We start from the raw sequence: 17,335 nt of genomic DNA, 5'->3' as shown, positions 1-17,335 counted from the left end.
TCGATCCTCGGTTCACGCTAAACCAGCAGAACCGAAATCCTCTGTCTGAAACAAAAGGTTCTTAACGGGCGAGCCTCTCTTTTGTTCTTAACGGACATTCTTTGCGTGTTGTCCCTGTTACAGGTTATGGTAAATTGAATATGTGTATGTAAAAGTGTTCACGAGGACTTACTAAATTTGTGAAGGATTATAGAAACTAGCGTTAGGATATTTCTAATAATATTTTGGATCAACACTTTTAATCTAAATCTAATTTGATAGCACATTATATATAATCTATGGAGTCCACCCATTTCTATAAGAATATAAATATCTATTGATTTCATGTGAGCTAACGACTCTAAATAGATTCGGGCATAACGCTAATTGGGCTATATATCTGTATCACATTTGATGTTAATGTCTGTATTTGATGTATACAGATTTTGGGGAATGAATTGTTCGGGGTGGTGAAGGAGAAGTACGGTCCAAATCTAATTCCCTTGATATCAGAAAAAGTCAAGCTTGTGGTTGGAGACATCTCCTTTGAGGATTTGGGTCTTCAAGACTCCAAGTTGGCCCTTGACATGATCCATGAACTCGATGTCATCGTCAACATGGCTGCTACTACTAATTTTAATGAGAGGTGTGTGTGTGTGTGTAGACACACACTTATACGTTCATATCAATGTGTCGTTCTATATATATATATCATTTTTTTAATATTAAAAGCTTTGGATCGATCGTTAGATATGATGTTGCACTTGGGACCAACGCATTGGGTTCTGCCCATGTCTTGAACTTTGCCAAGAAATGTGCCAAGGTTAAAGTGCTTGTGCATGTATCTACAGGTACATATACACCTATATATATATATATATGTTTCATATCTATATATACTATACGTATGCACTAATTAACAAGTAGATTCAATACAACTAATAAGTTCCAAGAACTCGGTATTGTGTTGACGAAAAATGCACTTCAATACATCCATGCATGTACATTAGGTCCAGGATCTCATATTTTCATCGAATACAAACAATTATTTGGAACTACTTCTAACATGTGTATATATGTATGTATGTATAGCTTATGTGTGCGGGGAAAGATCGGGAGTGATAAGAGAGACGCCGTACCACGTTGGTCAGACGTTGAACGGGAAAGGCGGTCTGGACATCGACCATGAAAAGAACTTAGCGGAAGAGAAGCTCGAGGAACTCCGAGCCACGGGAGCATCACCTGGGACTATCACTCGAGCCATGAAGGATTTGGGACTCTCTAGGTTCGTATCATGTACATAATTAGCTTTCTAAAAACTACACTTGCATTTCCCGTTTGCTTTTTGCGTTTTGCGTTTGCGATTGCGATTGCGATTGCGACGTTGTTCGCGCGAATGTGTAGGGCAAGGATGTACGGATGGCCGAACACGTACGTGTTTACAAAGGCGATGGGGGAAATGTTGATAGGGGCGAAACGGGAAAATGTTGCCGTTGTGATTCTTCGTCCCACTATTATTACAAGCACTTTCAAAGAGCCCTTCCCCGGCTGGACAGAAGGATTTAGGTATCTCCTTCTTCTTCAATTAAGTTTATTCAGAGGCCACCGATCTCTGATATTGAAGGAAATTCCCAGAAGTTTTGGGGCAAATGTATCCAGTTTCAAGTTTTGGGGCTGAATTTAGACTTTTTTTTCCTTTTTGGAGCGTAATTGTATAAAATAATTTTCTGACAGGGCGGCCGATAATATACCCATTGGATATGGTCAAGGCAAAATCACATCCTTCCTTGTCGGCCTCGACGCAATTTCGGACATCGTAAGTACACATCAAATCTTTGCTTGAAGTCAATTAGACTCGTGTCATTTGTAAGAATATCCTTGATCATTTTGGAATATCTCAATTAGGCCCTGAACTTTTAAAACGATCAACATTCGCCAATATTTTTTTTTTAATTTCTTCAAACAGATACCCGGAGATATGGTGGTGAATTCGATATTAGTATCCATGGTAGCTCAAGCCGGTAAACCGAGCCAAGTAATATACCATATCGGTTCATCGGCTACAAACACGCTAAAAAATTCCAAGTTGCTGGATTTCGGATATTGGTATTTCACTGCCAAACCGTGGATCGATAAAGAAGGGAAGCCGGTTCACGTGGGTGAACTCAAGATTCTGAGTTCAATGCCTAGTTTCTATAGATACATGGCCATACGTTACCAAATCCCCTTGAAGGTGAGACCAATTTCCGGTTCATGTTTTAGATTATTTTTTTTTTTAAATGAACCGGTTTGGTATGATATTTTCATCGGTATGGTCATTGTTTTTTGTTTTTTAATTTATTTCAGGTATTGGAATTGATAAACCTGGTGTTGTGCAAATTATTCGAAAAGAAATGTAGAGATTTCAACAGGAGGATCGATTTCGTAATGAGGCTTGCCGATCTTTATAGACCTTACCTTTTCTTCTACGGAGTGTAAGTCCGTTTCTTACTCTTAACAGTTCTTGGTTAGAATTCGGTCCGGCATGAGATTCATCGCATTGATTACAGTACTAATCGGAATATACGTATGTATATATATATATATATATGGCAGATTCGATGATACGAATGCGGAAAAACTGCGAAGGACGGCGTCGGAGACGGGAGTAGAGAAGGATGTGTTCTACTTGGATCCAAAGATCATCAATTGGGAAGATTATTTTCTGAAAACCCATATTCCCGGGCTGGTTAAATACGTTTCCAATGATTTCGTTGGAATTCAAATCTAAAAGCGTAAGATCTTTTGCTTTGGAGTTTCATTCTTTCAACAAAATAAGATATTATATGTAATGTATATCGAAGAATGAAACTGATAATAAGTGATGCATGTGTTGTGACGAAGGGCTACGTACGTACGTAGAGGATGGGGACTGAGTATGTATAATGTGGTTATGTAAGGATCAGAGAATAAGATGGTGGAGCCGGTTTGTGGCTGATCCATGTATGAAAATAAAAATATTATCACGTGGTTTGTTACGTGGCTGATCCATGCATGATCATGAGTACATACATACATACATACGTACGTACGTAGTTTCGTTTGTAACAATCTAAAAAAATATTCGAGTATATTTAGACATCCGATATCCCTCATAATTTAAAAATAACTTTTTTATAGTAATACTCAGAAATATTTTAAAATTTGAAATAAAAATTACAGATATTTTAGTGATTATCAATAAATGTAAGTAATATTTTTGTATTTATGTCATATATATATATATATATATATATATATATATATATATATTTGTTAGATCTTTAAATCCAAATCACGAATAATCTCAATTTATAAACTTAAATTGGTAGTTAAATTGTTAGAGTGTGATAAGGGTAAGGTAATACCCATACTTGGGTCATGTTGAATAACATGAGATAAAGAGTAATGTCAATATGGTTGGGTTTAATTAATGGACCCATTACTAACTAGATATGGATTCAATCAACGTGTTTTTCTTTATTAACGGTCCTAGATGGGTTAGGATTTAACCCCATTAATTACTAATCAATGCGTTTTAGTTCGATCCATCCATATTTATCAACATCATTAAATGTTAAGGATTCCCACATGAAATTTGATTTGACACGTTAAAAAGTTGAATGTGTACTCATCTAGAGATTTAGTCAAGATTTTGTAGGTTACTTGAAAATTATAGCTTTAGCTTTTGAATACAATCTTATTAGACGTATTCACTAAATTAAAAAAACGTGAAGTTTCCTTTTTAATCTAGAGTTAATTCCATTTTAACCCATTTTTGCGTTAATCTAATCGAATCCTATTTTTTCAAAATCTTGTATATTATCAAACCCTTAACATTATCAAATCATTGTTATTTTTTAAAAGATTATTATAGAAAAAAAATAATAAAACTGTCACAAGCCTAACGTTGATGTCCTTCCCGAAGCATATATCACATGATTCGGCAGCTTTCCTTGAATCATCAAGTCACTTGTTCATGAACATCACATTTACTGAGAAAAAAATAATAATTATTTTAAAAATATTGTTTTTTTGTAGTATTTTTTTTAATCTCTTTTTGGTCCGACATGTGGCATGAGCGAATTAAACGTGGGTTTTCGTGGTGTGTCCAATTTTAACTTTATCACTCCTTAAATGTCTAACCAGTAAGTCAAAAATCAAAGGTGCCGACCCCCACCTGCTTTGATTTTCTCAAAATATAATTCAGGATATTTTTCTCTTTTTTCTTTTTTTTTTCACAAATATTTTTCTCTTGTTCGAAGGGTAAGCTCTGCATAAAAAGGATTAGACTGCAATTAACAACATGTAACCAACACTATTAATTAGAGTTTTTTTTTTCTAGAACACAAAGGAAGAGAGAGATAATCGGAGGAAAAAAATACGTTAGGTTATTAATTATTTAATTTAGAGTTGTAAATTTTTTTTCTTATTTTTATAGCAAAAAAAAAAAACTTTAATATTTCCAGTTTCCATTATTAGAATAAAATTATATTTATTTTATTTTTGGATTTTGGGTATTTTAGTTTTATAAAAAAAATTATGTATGTTAAAAAATCTATTAAATTTTGTTCAATTGTTTTTACATCGAATTCAAATTTAATTTGAATTAAATTAGTCTATACATAAAGCGCTTGATACACAATCAATTTTCAGATTGAATTTGATTCTGATATAATAATGTGTTATTGGGTTTTATTTTTATTTTTTTAAATGTAATGAGTTAGATTCGGGAAAGATCTCTAACATTGTATCATGCCCCCGTAAATCTTCCTAATGAGATTATGTGTTTTCTTTCACGAAAAATATTTGAAATTACATGTTTCACGGACAAGACATTTGCCCAAAACATAAGACAAAACTAAATTTCGTCAATTTGTAAGTTGTAACAGTTTCGAGATTGTTTATCTCTTTGCCATTTTTTTCACACAATATTAAATTTTGAATCATGATTGGAACGCAATGATTGTTTAGTAATTCTAATAAAATTTGGACGGATTATGTATTGTATGATGAGTTGGACCGATTAGTAGGGGGTTACAGGTTAAAAATCAGTTCAATTTTAAAATGAATATAATTCTAATAAAATTTCGATTTAAAAATTCGTGTTTTTGGGCTTTAACTCATTTTCAGTTTTCATTTGGCCATCTTTTTGGCATTTTTTGTTGTAACGGGTGTCTTTGTTGACAATTTTGGATCTCTATTATATAACTCCAATTTTAGATTTAGTGTTTTGTTATTTCCATGAAAAAAACTTTAGTTCTTTCATTTAGAGACCTTTTCCATTGTTTTTATATTTTTTTAATCATATTGTAAAGTTTTTTTTTTATAACATTAACAATATAATTTTATTTGTATATTTCATAAATGTTGTTATTTATTATGTTCTCGGGGAATAAATGTTCACATTCTAAATTATTAAATTATTAAATATAACAAATTACAGAATACAATGCTAGGGCGTATATAGGTGGGGCAGATTAGGTCGGCTTCCCACCAAATTTGAATAGAAGCTAATTCCATTTAAATTATTTTCAATCGAATTTATTTCTTGACAAACCAAACTCATAAAAGCTAGCAAAACTCAATGGAAACCGCTAAATTCGTACATAACCGTTCTAAACCAAACCCGGTTCAATCTCATTACATTGCTAAACGATTCGTCGAACCGAATATTGTAGCCCGGAAAGATGGAATTTCGGTACGTTTCTTGGACGGTGAGAGAAATTATTTTTTATTTTGTTTTATCATATATATTTCCTAATGATTGTAGGTACGGATTCTAGATAACTAACGTGGTGGACCGACAATGTATACAAATACAAGTCTTCACTTCAATGTATCTATATAAACCCCTTTAGATCAATGTCTCTTGTATGCCCCCAAACCTTCCATTTCATATCTCTTATTTCTTCATTGAGCTAACAATGGAACCCAATTGTGTTCAATTTCTCCATAACAAGACGATCCTCGTCACGGGGGCTTCGGGTTTCCTTGCAAAGGGTACGACCTTAATTTTTTATTTTCGATCTGTTAATAACCCTAAACTAATATTAAGATCACGTATAGTTCATGGAAATTTTTGAAAATAAGTTTGTTTTATTATTATAGGTGTAAAATAAAGCAATCCGTTTGTGATGTTTTTTCGAGTCATTTAGGTATTAAAATATAAAACATGTGTATAATATATATGTATATATATATATATATATATAATTATGTATATATATTGATGTCATCGAGTTCTTTGAATCTTCAAAGTGTACGGAGTTGATGTTTATTAATGCAAGATCCATGCTGTGGAGATAGGCTATATCATTCAATAGATTTAGGATCTTGGAGACGTAAGATTCGAACTATTTCATGTTAAAGTGCTATATAAACGATCACTAATCATACTTTTATGAAATTATTTTTAATTTTTGGATGATATTTTGATTTGAACCCTAATAAATAGTGTTCGTGGAGAAAATCCTGAGGGTGCAACCAAACGTGAAGAAGCTTTACCTACTCGTTAGGGCCCCAACTAAGGAATCGGCCATGCAACGCTTACGCATTGAGGTAACTAACTAATCAATCGAAATACTTCATCGCATTGTGTTATATAAATGATAATTACCATTTTTAAAACTGGGTTTTTTTACATTATAACCGCAGGTCCTTGAGAAAGATCTGTTTAGGGTATTGAAAAAGGATCTCGGCGACGAAAATCTGAACAAGTTTGTGTCGGAAAAAGTCGTACCGGTCCCCGGTGACATCTCGATGGATGATCTAGGAGTTGACGACTTTGATCTCAGACAACAGATGTGGGAACATATCGATGTCGTCGTGAATGTAGCTGGCAATACGAATTTCGATGAAAGGTGCGTCCTGTATATATATGGACCGAGGGATGAATAACCGATATTAATTTCTTCCCGAGTTAGTCACGTGGAACATTCGAAACCATTTGAAGATCGATGTTCATGACATTAATGATATTGTTTAGGAATCTTCCATTTCATACAGTTTTTGTTAAAGAATACATACATACATATATATATATATATGAACTCTAACCTTTTTCCCCTTTCAATCTTTGATCTTTCTACGTAAAAAAGATATGACATTGCTCTTGGCATCAATACATTCGGCGCTCTCAATGTCCTGAACTTCGCCAAAAATTGCGTGAAACCACAGTTGCTTCTCCATGTCTCAACCGGCGAGTGATCTTTCTGATTTTCGGTTAACGAAAAGCGCACATACGGATACGTATTTTTCATATCGTATAGTTACTAAACCGGTACTTTTTTTTTTTCTCTAGCTTATGTTTGCGGAGAGAAGTCGGGACTGTTACTAGAGAAATCATTAGAGACTCTTAACGGAAACGGAAAATTAGACATAAACGCGGAAATGGAGTTGATGAGGCGAACATTGAAAGAACTCCACAATCGAGATTGTTCAGAGGACGAAACTGCGGACTCGTTGAAAGATCTCGGAATGAAAAGGTACGCACGCCCCTTGTCACCACTCTATATATATCGACCGACCGAATGTGTATTCGGTTTCCTTCCATGCCATTGAAATCGAGCGAAACGATCGAGATTGATTAGGGCAAGGCTTCATGGATGGCCAAACACGTACGTGTTCACCAAAGCAATGGGGGAGATGCTTTTGGGGGATAACAGAGGAAGCATGCCTCTTGTCATCGTGCGTCCCTCGATGATCACGAGCACTTTCTCAGAACCATTTCCTGGTTGGATTGAAGGTTTGAGGTAAATTATATATATCCACTAATCTCCCACGAAATTAGATCAAAATTTCATGATTAATTAACCCTAATCTAAAACAATGATGAACCCTAGTCGCAAAATCACCACCGTTCTTACGTTCTTCACTCTTCTCCTGTTCTCCTACCAATCACATGCATCACCTTCTCCACCGGTTACCGCCCTTTTCGTCTTCGGCGACTCCACGGTGGATCCCGGCAACAATAATTACATTCCTACCATTTTCCGGGGAAACCATTCTCCGTACGGAATAGATTTTCCGGGGAAACTTTCCACCGGAAGATTCTCCAATGGAAAACTCACCACCGATTTCCTGGCATCGTTTCTTGGTCTCAAGCCCACATTGCCTGCTTACCTCGACCCCACGGTCCAACCCGGTGACTTATTGACCGGAGTCAGCTTTGCCTCGGCGGGGACCGGTTTAGACGACCGGACGGCGAGGTTGTCGTCGGCTTTGACAATGGACAAAGAGTTGACTTACTTCGATGAGGCTGTCGGAAAGATGAAGAAGGCGGTGGGAGATGGGGAGACTAATCGGGTGATTAGTAACGCTTTGTTCGTGATTAGTGTGGGCACTAATGACATGACCATTAATCTCTACGATCAACCTTTCGGAGGATTTAAGTCGGTTTCCAATTATCAAGATTCCTTGTTGAACAAACTCGAAGGTGTTATCAAGGTACTTTACGTCAAACTAAATGCTCCATATATATTTGATTTATTTTATTTATTTATATATTACACATATTTACTTACGTAGCAATTGACTCGGTTTGAAAAATATGATAGGGTAAGGTTAAAAATACTGATAATAATATTCTCAAATATACTTATATATATATATATATATTGGTTTACGTGGGTTATCGGGTACGTACAGAACCATCGACAGCGTGATCGTAGCGTATGGAAAAGGGAAGCTCAAGTGCTTTCTTGGTGATCCGAACTCCGTCTTTGATCTTGTGAGTACAGTTTTAGTGCATGCCGTTCCTTCTGATAGCTAAGTCTCGTGAAAATATATGTAGCAACAAATATGAAATAAAATGGACCGACCACCTTCTCGTGGAAACGCTCTTTTTAGTAAAAAAAAATCAAACAAATTGTTCAAACATTGGCCACAAACGGTGGTCCGTACAAGTACGGCAGCACTTACAATAGGGCAAGGGCCTCCCATAATTTTCAACGTTCACCCATATACATTTATATCTCTTCACCAACTCAATTCATTACTTTATATATAAACACACACACACACATACACATATATATATTATATCGTTCAATGTCACTATAGTAGTAATATTATAATTAGTGCCTTCAACGAAGTTATTTTTTGTTTCATAAAAAAAAAAGTTATTTTCTGGATTGTAAGTTATCTAACTATTAGAAAACGACATATATAGATACCGGTAGATATGGTGGCGAACGCTATGGTTGTGGCCGCGGCTGCGCATAAGGGCGATCCCGAGGCTCATATGGTGTACCATGTCGGTTCATCTTGCCAAAATCCGTTCATTTTACGACAGCTTCCTGAGTTTGCCGCTCGATACTTCCGCAAAAACCCTTTGATCGGCCGTGATGGCTCGCCCGTCGTAGTTTCCCACTTCACTATCCTATCGACTATGGCTCGCTTCACCCTCTTCGTGACCCTATGTTACAAGCTTCCTTTGCAGGTTCACAAATTTTAAGTTTTCTAATATTAGAGAACTGACCCCTTACTTTTTGGAAATTTCGCTAAAAATCTCTTAACTTTCTTCGACTCGTTTTTCCCCCCTTTTTGAAATTTTTTTTGTTGTTGTAATATTTTATCACTAATTGTTTTAATTTATAGCAGTTGTTATGGTTGATTAATGTAATTTACCCCCGGCGATATGGAGACAAATATGAAGAACTCGACCGCAAGATCAGATTGGTGATGAGAATGATAGAGCTTTACAAGCCTTACGTACTCTTCAAGGGCATGTATGTAGTGATATCAAGCTTTTTAAATTATTTATTTATTTATTTTGTACCTCTAAATATATATATATTTTTTTTATCCAAAATAGGGAAGAAATTGCTATTTCAAGAAAACTGAATTATTTTTATACTTTGGATTAGGTTAACATCATTAAATATTAAGTTATATTTTTTTGTTGATTAATATTTTTATTTAATTTTTTAATTTTTTTTATGCAGATTTGATGATATAAACAGTCAAAGACTACGACTGGAGAGGAAGGAGGAATTGTTCAATTTCGATCCCAAATGTATTGATTGGGAAGACTATATGATAAACACACATATTCCTGGTGTCATCACTCATGTGCTAAAAAAATAGATTTACAAAAGAAAATAAAAACATGAATCATTATTTTATACAAATCAATCAATGTTACATTGATAATATATATAGTGATATTGTTTTTTTTTTTTTATAATCCGGAAGTTCACCGGGCCTTTGGCCTGACTACATTTCCCAGAGGATCGAGGAAACCCAGGTGAATGCCCCTCCCCACGCGCTTACCTGCGGAGTTCTGATAAGATCCGGTGCATTAGTGTTATAGTGATATTGTTGTATCGATTTTGCAATCATTTTCTATATATCACCTAAATTACTTCCCGAATTATCTATTGTAAACTTATTGCCTATTGATTATTTCAATTCATTGATGAATTTTCCAAAAATAGTACTATTGTTTTCGGGATAATGGTATTGAAGGATACAAAATAAAATGCAAATAATATATATATGTATATATATATATATATATCATAATTTGTCAACTTATATATTCTTTAATAAATATATAAGTGAATTCATATAAGTGTAAGAAATTTCAAAATATTACCAAATTTTCACCGGAATTGAAATATCTATATTTTAAGAACAATAAGCCAATTTACAATGCTCGAAATATCTATATACTAAACATTCGTTCAATATAATTTAACATCATTATTATTTCGGTGTATGTACAATAATATCTAAAAAATCATAAATTTATATCAAACATTTAATAAGAATCAGTCTATTTATTCAAGAGTTTTAATGTATTTTTAAAGAATTTTCCTAAAAAATACGGAATGAAATGAAAAGGTTGATATCGTTGATATCTAACAGGCTTCGTGGGCCAACCAAGATTATTTGTTCATGAACCCAAAATTATTGGGCCCTTCAGCCCATTATAACAAGCTCAGGTTCGCGAGTTAACTATGAGTTTGACCGTTGGTTCAAATACTTTTGATCCGTTGGGAACCTACAGCAACCGAGTTGCGAGCCCAAACCCTAATTTTTTCTTTCTTCCCCTTTTGCGCTTCTCGCGATTTCTTAGCCTGTCTCCATCGATTCGTCGGCCGCTGTTCGCCACCGTCAAGCTCAGGTACGATTCAACGATTTCTCTTCCGCTTGTGCGATTTCCATGATTTTTCTTCTGCTTCTGTTCTGCTTTTTTATTTTTTGCTTATGTGTTTTGCTTTCTTTTGATGAATCGAACATGATCTGCTTATCGTTAATTTCGACGATTTCGTTCTGCTTTCTTGTTTCTGATTCTGTTTTTCTTCTGTGACTTCGACGATTTCAACGTGATGGTAGTTCGGTTTGGTTTTATTAAATGTTTAGAAGTTCAGACTAACTTATATTACATTTCCCAACCCGGGTCCGAGTTAGGGAGGCATTCACATGGGTTTTCCTATCTTTAAGGAGATATTGTCGGGCCTTTGGCACGGGGAACTTCCAGATTATAAAAAAAAACTTACTATTACATTTCAGCATTGGATAACGTCAATCATACAGCCTTACGAAAATCTGGGATTATATGTAGGAATCGTGGACTTCGTAGTTGGAGGATATAGTCTAGCATTGGTTTAGGTCATTGCTGCAACTTGTTTCCGAGATGGACGGTATGGCTTTGCATATATGCATATGTTGTCAGACTGTGGACCGGCAAGAGATAATTTATTGATTGGTTCTCTGGTCTGCCTGATTTTGTTCCTTGTTCACAATGTCTCTGAGGAGAATCCAATCGAACCACGTAACTGAAAATAGTGACCTCTTACAAACTAGTAATTAGAAAAAGAGTTTTTTTGAACATCTACCATATAAGCTTTCAACAATGGTGTTCCAGAACCTCTAAAATTATTTTCATGGCAAGTCTATTGAAAGCTTCCTGCTTTAACTGTTAGTTTGTAAAAGTTCCAAGGTTGAAGACAATGAAAGTTATATCGATCAAGACGGTGTTCGGTTTTACAAGTTCATGAAGGCACAAGTTTAATTTGATTCCGTATTGTTTATGCTTGATTTTCTCTTTTCTGTTGGGTATTGAATGTGGATACAAAGTCATGAGTTTTCTTTGTTACAGTGATGCTTTTGAGATACGGGAAAGATCTGATAAATACTGCAAGTGACTTGTGAAAGGGTTTTAGGGTCTCTTTGTTCATCTTGCCGACGGTTTGATTCCATGACTGCTGCAGATCAACATCGAGTTCGTCACCATGACGAGAGCCCCTCGGAACCCAATAAAAGGAAGAAGGCAAAACACAATCCAAAGATCTGATAAATACTGCAAGTGACTTGTGAAAGGGTTTTAGGGTCTCTTTGTTCATCTTGCCGACGGTTTGATTCCATGACTGCTGCAGATCAACATCGAGTTCGTCACCATGACGAGAGCCCCTCGGAACCCAATAAAAGGAAGAAGGCAAAACACAATCCAGAGACGAGTCTCCTTGTCAATCTCAATACTTGTTCCAAATCCAAGGACCTCAGAGCCGCCGTGGCTCTGTTCGATGCTGCTGGAAATGTCCATATTGGGCAGCAGCACTTTCAGACCCTTCTTTACCTCTGCTCTGCCTCTGTGACCGATCCCTAGCTCAAAACCCTAGCCATTGATCGTGGCTTCGAGATATTTGACCGTATGGTCCCTCCGGGATAACTCCTAAGGAGGCCTCCATAACTGCAATGGTTCGGCTCGCTGCGGCCAAAGGTGATGGCGATTATGCTTTCAAGCTTGTGAGGGACATGGTTGCGGGTGGGGGATCCACACCACGTCTGAGGACATATTCTCCTGTATTGCTTTGTTTCTGTGAGAAACTGGAGGCCGAAAAGGCCTATGAAGTGGAGGAACACATGGATTCTTCAGGGGTGACGTTGGAGGAGGCAGAGATCTCGGCTTTGCTGAAGGTAAGCTCTGTTACATTGCAAGAGAGTAAGCTTTACAGATATTTACATAAATTGAGGGAATTTGTTGGTGTCGTTAGTGAGGAAACGGTAAAATCATCAAGGAATGGTTTTGTAGTGAGAGAGCGAGTGAGGTCGGTGACAATGGTGTCGGTAGTGATATGGGATTGCTTAGAGAAGTCGTGTCAAAGAATGGGGGTGGGTGGCATGGACATGGGTGGGTTAGGAAGGGAAAGTGGACACTGAAGAGAGGAGATGTGAGCACGACTGGAAAATGTTTGAGGTGTCTTCTCACAAATTGGCTTGTGTTGATACAAATGAGGTAGAGACAAAGAAATGTGCGGATTCTTTGGCAGCTTTGGCTATTGAGAGGAAGGCAAAGATGAATCATGAATTCAGATGAGATGAAAGTGGACTTCAGTGAGTTCCAAGTGAGTGATGAAATATTATTTTCGGTTTCCTTTTTGCTTGTGTTATATACTGGTTTTGGCATTGTAAGTTATTAGTAAAGTTCGATAACTCTTCATAGTAAGCTCAACTGCTTGGATATTCATGTGCAATAAAAGTTTCTAATTCTGTATTAGTTTTACATTGTTAATTTTTCTTATCATGTATAATTTTTTCGTCGGATGGATATAATTAGAATGAGAATATTAGAGAGGAAATATGAGTAATAGGTATAAAAGAGAGGTTAAGAAATGAGCGTTTAAAATGGTTTGGGCATGTACAACGTATGCCGATAGATGTTCCTAAGTGGAGAGCATAAAAATGGGGGTGAAGAGAAAAGGGAGGGGTTGACCTAAGATTACTGAAGAGCTGACTCAAAACCGAATTGAGTGGAAATGAAGAATTCATATGGTCGACCCCCAAATAAATTTGGGATTAAGGCGATGTTGACGTTGATGTTGTATAATTTTTTGTCGGTATATGTTCATGCTCCTTCTCTTGAATTAGAAAGCCGCATATCTTTTTTTTTTTGGTATGGTTTTAATGTGGGTTGGAGATCTTTATCTGTATTGACTGAAAAGCGCGATAAGAAAAAGAAAAGAAAGTGAACTTTTATGGGTTCTGTAATCAGACTTGTTAAACTCGAAATAATGATTCTGTCTGTCTGTTCTCTGTATTTTTGGTTGAATGTTGCTTATCTATCTCTTGCTGGAAAAAAATGGTGATTATGAAGCTATACTCGATGGAGCCAATATTGGACTCTACCAACAAAATTTTGCTGATGGCGGTTTCAGTCTTCCACAGGTATTGTCGCATTACTTATTTCTCTTTCTTAATTTACCCAGAGCTTTTCAAGTACTTATGTGTGATATTGGCAATGTACACTTGCAATAGCGCAGCTCGAAGCTGTGGTGAAGGAACTCTATCACAAAAGTGGTAACAAATGGCCACTTGTATTCTTGCACAAGAAACGAGTCCAAACACTTTTGGAGAATTCTTCACATCGAAAGTTGATTGAAGAATGGATTAGTAATGGCATATTGTATGCCACACCACCTGGTTCAAATGATGATTGGTATGACTGCCATCCGTATGAATTCATGCTTCTCGTTTGATGTTTTCGGTGGATTCTCTTCTCATAGTTTATCGATATGGCATATAGTCTTTGGTTCCAGGTACTGGCTCTATGCTGCTGTTAAGCTCGAGTGTTTGCTTGTGACGAATGATGAAATGAGAGATCACATTTTTGAACTATTAGGGAGCAGTTTTTTCCAAAAATGGAAAGACAGGCATCAGGTAGATAATTTTGCTTCTTCGGTACTTTCATCATTTTTGGTACCTGAAAATCTTTGCCCTTGGTATGTTTAGTCTCTGCATTGTGTTAGTAATCACATCGTTGCCATTTACACTCTAAGTAGCTTGAAGCATTAATCAGTGCTGATAAAACCTCTTGAATCGATTCCGATACCCAATGCAAGTACCAAAGCTTGGGGCTTTGGTGTAACTATTATCACTATAATGGAAAACGAGACAGAAAATTTGATGAATTATGGAGGAAGATATGTAAGTTGCAACTGAGCACTGCTTTTGGTTGCTCTTTTGATGAGTTTGGACGCTGTTTTGGTTGCTCTTTTGATGCGGGTTTGATGAGTTTGCTGATATACGGGCGATGTTTATACAAGTTTGAGGTGCATATGGATATGCTGAAGTACTCTGCACTTTCCGATTTTATGGTGTTTCTACAATTCTTGCAGGTTCAATATACCTTTGTGAAAGGTAGCTTGAAGCTTGAAATGCCATCTCCGTTTTCAGTTGTTGTTCAGGTATATCATCATTATTCTTGATCCTTCGGGTTTTGTTGCCTTTGATACTTTTCTGTTTAACCGACTTGGAAATCTTTATTTATATAAGGAATCCGAGAACGGGTCATGGTATTTCCCGATCTCGTGCGGAAACGGCGATGAGTGTTCGAGAGCTTGGCTCTGCGTTACCAGATCGAGCACGGATTTGCCCTGAATCGGAAATGACATACGAGGAGTGAGGAACAGACGGTGAGGTAAGGGATAACGTGAAATACTTAAAACCCTTTTTTTTTTTTCGGAACCCTCACGTGAAATCAGAAATCTCTAAAAACCGCCCACCAAACCCTAACTATAAGAAATCTCTAAATCTCATCGCGCCTTCTCGCCCTCTTGCCTCGTCGTGACACTGTTTTGTGCCGTCTCGTCCCTTGGCACTCATGTTCGCTTTCTCGCCCTTTTGCCTCTTGTCTTCATGTGGTTTCCGATACATAGGGATACGATACGAGGCGATTTGAAACTGAAACTCGAATCTAACTGGATCGAATTGAAAAAATTAATACTGTCCCCGAATCCAACCGTTAAGAAATTCTGAACAATTATTTTTTTTTTTGAAAGCTGAATAAACAAATTTGAATCAATTCGAATCAAATATTAAAACTGAATTTGAAAGAATGTTTTTTAAAATTGAATGTAAACCTAAACCGAACCGGATTATTATAAATGAAGTAAATTTTCTATTATCAAATGACTCGAATTGAACAAATAACAAACCAAATCTCCAAATGCCCCTTACAAAAAGTTAGAAATTTAGAACGAATTTCATTATTTTTGGTTGGTTCGAAATTTGAATACTTTTTGAATTATTTTCTTGTGTATTTCACACACTTGAGGTGTGTTCTTTTAATGATACCAAATGGTTCTCCATAACACTTTGTGATATCACTCGTTTTCCACTAGTTACTAGTGTCATCGATCCCAAAACGAACCATACTTTTAATTTTGGGTAAATCGCATATAAATATCTAAATTTTTATAAAAATCCCAAATAAATATCTGAATTATAAAATTTCTATATAAATACCTTAACTTTTTTAAAATCCTACATAAATACCTAAGCTTCTGAAAAACTCTCAAATAAATCCAAAATATGTTAATGACATCACCTATTTTATTTGAAAAATATATGAAATATATATTTTTTTGAGAAATTTTTTAAAAATCTAGGTATTTGTATTTATATAGGATTTTTAAAAGTTCAGGTATTTATATGGAAGTTTTATAGTTCATGTATTTATATGGGATTTTCATAAAAGTTTAGGTATTTATATGTTATTTTCCCTTTATTTTCCAATCAATAATAGTAAATGTATAGAAGTCAACTTTCGATAAACAAATGCAAACATTTCCATTGAGAAATAAACGGAGGAATACAAACACTTCACCCAAGTGGTGAGTAACTTAACATAACAACAGAAAACACCGCGCGTCAAAAGAATCAAAACTGAAAATAAAAATAGTTGAAAACAAAAACTCGATGTGCATTCAATTGCTTAAAAAGTAACATATTATTCAACTTCGACAGATGATGATGATGATGATGATGATGATGATGGAGACTTGTATGCAAGGCATCGAGATGAAGAGTACATTGAATGAGGTACAAAGCTTTTAACATATGGTGGAGCTTATTTGTACTCAGGTTTTGGAGAAAGAGAATAGTATGTTGGGGGTGGGGGAGAACTGTAAACGTACGATGGTGGTGGAGACTTGTACTCGGGTTTTGGAGAAGGAGAGTAGTAAGGAGGAGGTGGTGAACTGTAGACGTAAGGTGGTGGTGGAGATTTGTACGCGGGTTTCGGTGAGGGAGAGTAGTAAGGAGGAGGAGGTGGAGAGTTGTAGACGTAAGGTGGTGGTGGAGACTTGTACTCAGGTTTCGGCGAGGGAGAGTAGTATGGAGGAGGTGGTGGAGAACTAACGTAAGGTGGTGGTGGAGATTTGTACTCGGGTTTCGGCGAGGGAGAGTAGTACGGAGGAGGTGGTGGAGAACTGTAAACGTAAGGTGGTGGTGGAGTTTTGTACTCGGGTTTCGGTGAGGGAGAGTAGTAAGGAGGAGGAGGTGGAGAGTTGTAGACGTAAGGTGGTGGTGGAGACTTGTACTCGGGTTT

General features: G+C 36.2%; 4 protein-coding genes and 1 pseudogene across 8 annotated transcripts in view; 4 read left to right on the top strand and 1 right to left on the bottom strand.

Annotated features, from left to right (window-relative positions):
• The window catches only part of LOC104799545 (fatty acyl-CoA reductase 3-like), a 3,939-nt gene extending 934 nt beyond the window's left edge, over positions 1 to 3,005 (top strand). Inside the window, exons 3-10 of the mRNA XM_010522124.2 lie at positions 423 to 625; positions 730 to 830; positions 1,072 to 1,264; positions 1,384 to 1,545; positions 1,714 to 1,795; positions 1,946 to 2,212; positions 2,326 to 2,453; positions 2,575 to 3,005. Of these exons, the coding sequence (XP_010520426.1) occupies positions 423 to 625; positions 730 to 830; positions 1,072 to 1,264; positions 1,384 to 1,545; positions 1,714 to 1,795; positions 1,946 to 2,212; positions 2,326 to 2,453; positions 2,575 to 2,749 (1,311 nt within the window). The 3' untranslated portion in view covers positions 2,750 to 3,005. The remainder of the gene's footprint in view (positions 1 to 422; positions 626 to 729; positions 831 to 1,071; positions 1,265 to 1,383; positions 1,546 to 1,713; positions 1,796 to 1,945; positions 2,213 to 2,325; positions 2,454 to 2,574) is intronic.
• A 2,848-nt stretch (positions 3,006 to 5,853) lies between these two features.
• On the top strand, positions 5,854 to 10,418 carry LOC104799544 (fatty acyl-CoA reductase 1-like). 4 transcript variants are annotated; one of them, XM_010522120.2, is made up of 10 exons: positions 5,854 to 6,000; positions 6,455 to 6,558; positions 6,655 to 6,860; positions 7,098 to 7,198; positions 7,301 to 7,484; positions 7,581 to 7,751; positions 8,647 to 8,728; positions 9,170 to 9,439; positions 9,598 to 9,728; positions 9,945 to 10,418. In XM_010522120.2, exons 1-10 carry the CDS (start codon positions 5,874 to 5,876, stop codon positions 10,084 to 10,086), a joined length of 1,518 nt encoding a protein of 505 aa, XP_010520422.1. In that variant the 5' UTR covers positions 5,854 to 5,873; the 3' UTR covers positions 10,087 to 10,418. The 4 variants fall into 4 exon arrangements, with proteins under 4 accessions (XP_010520422.1, XP_010520424.1, XP_010520423.1 ...); XM_010522122.2 differs by having other exon boundaries at positions 5,855 to 6,000; positions 7,590 to 7,751; XM_010522121.2 differs by having other exon boundaries at positions 5,855 to 6,000; positions 9,601 to 9,728.
• LOC109116037 (GDSL esterase/lipase At2g40250-like) lies at positions 7,795 to 8,526 on the top strand. The gene has a single exon (XM_019200764.1). It carries the CDS (start codon positions 7,828 to 7,830, stop codon positions 8,524 to 8,526), a length of 699 nt encoding a protein of 232 aa, XP_019056309.1. The 5' UTR covers positions 7,795 to 7,827.
• Positions 10,419 to 11,038: 620 nt separating the features above from the next.
• On the top strand, positions 11,039 to 16,840 carry LOC104799542 (annotated as a pseudogene).
• The window catches only part of LOC104799543 (extensin-2-like), a 2,767-nt gene continuing 1,988 nt past the window's right edge, over positions 16,557 to 17,335 (bottom strand). Inside the window, exon 2 of one of the 2 annotated variants that reach the window (XM_010522117.1) lies at positions 16,557 to 17,333. In XM_010522117.1, coding sequence (XP_010520419.1) covers positions 16,856 to 17,333 — 478 coding nt within the window. In that variant the 3' untranslated portion in view covers positions 16,557 to 16,855. The remainder of the gene's footprint in view (positions 17,334 to 17,335) is intronic. The other variant, XM_010522118.1, reaches the window with a different exon arrangement.

This window comes from Tarenaya hassleriana, unplaced genomic scaffold (genome assembly GCF_000463585.1).
Source record: "Tarenaya hassleriana unplaced genomic scaffold, ASM46358v1 Cleome6, whole genome shotgun sequence".
Lineage (NCBI taxonomy): Eukaryota > Viridiplantae > Streptophyta > Magnoliopsida > Brassicales > Cleomaceae > Tarenaya > Tarenaya hassleriana.
Note: the sequence above shows the minus strand (reverse complement) of the source record. Positions and strands in the feature narration are given on the sequence as shown.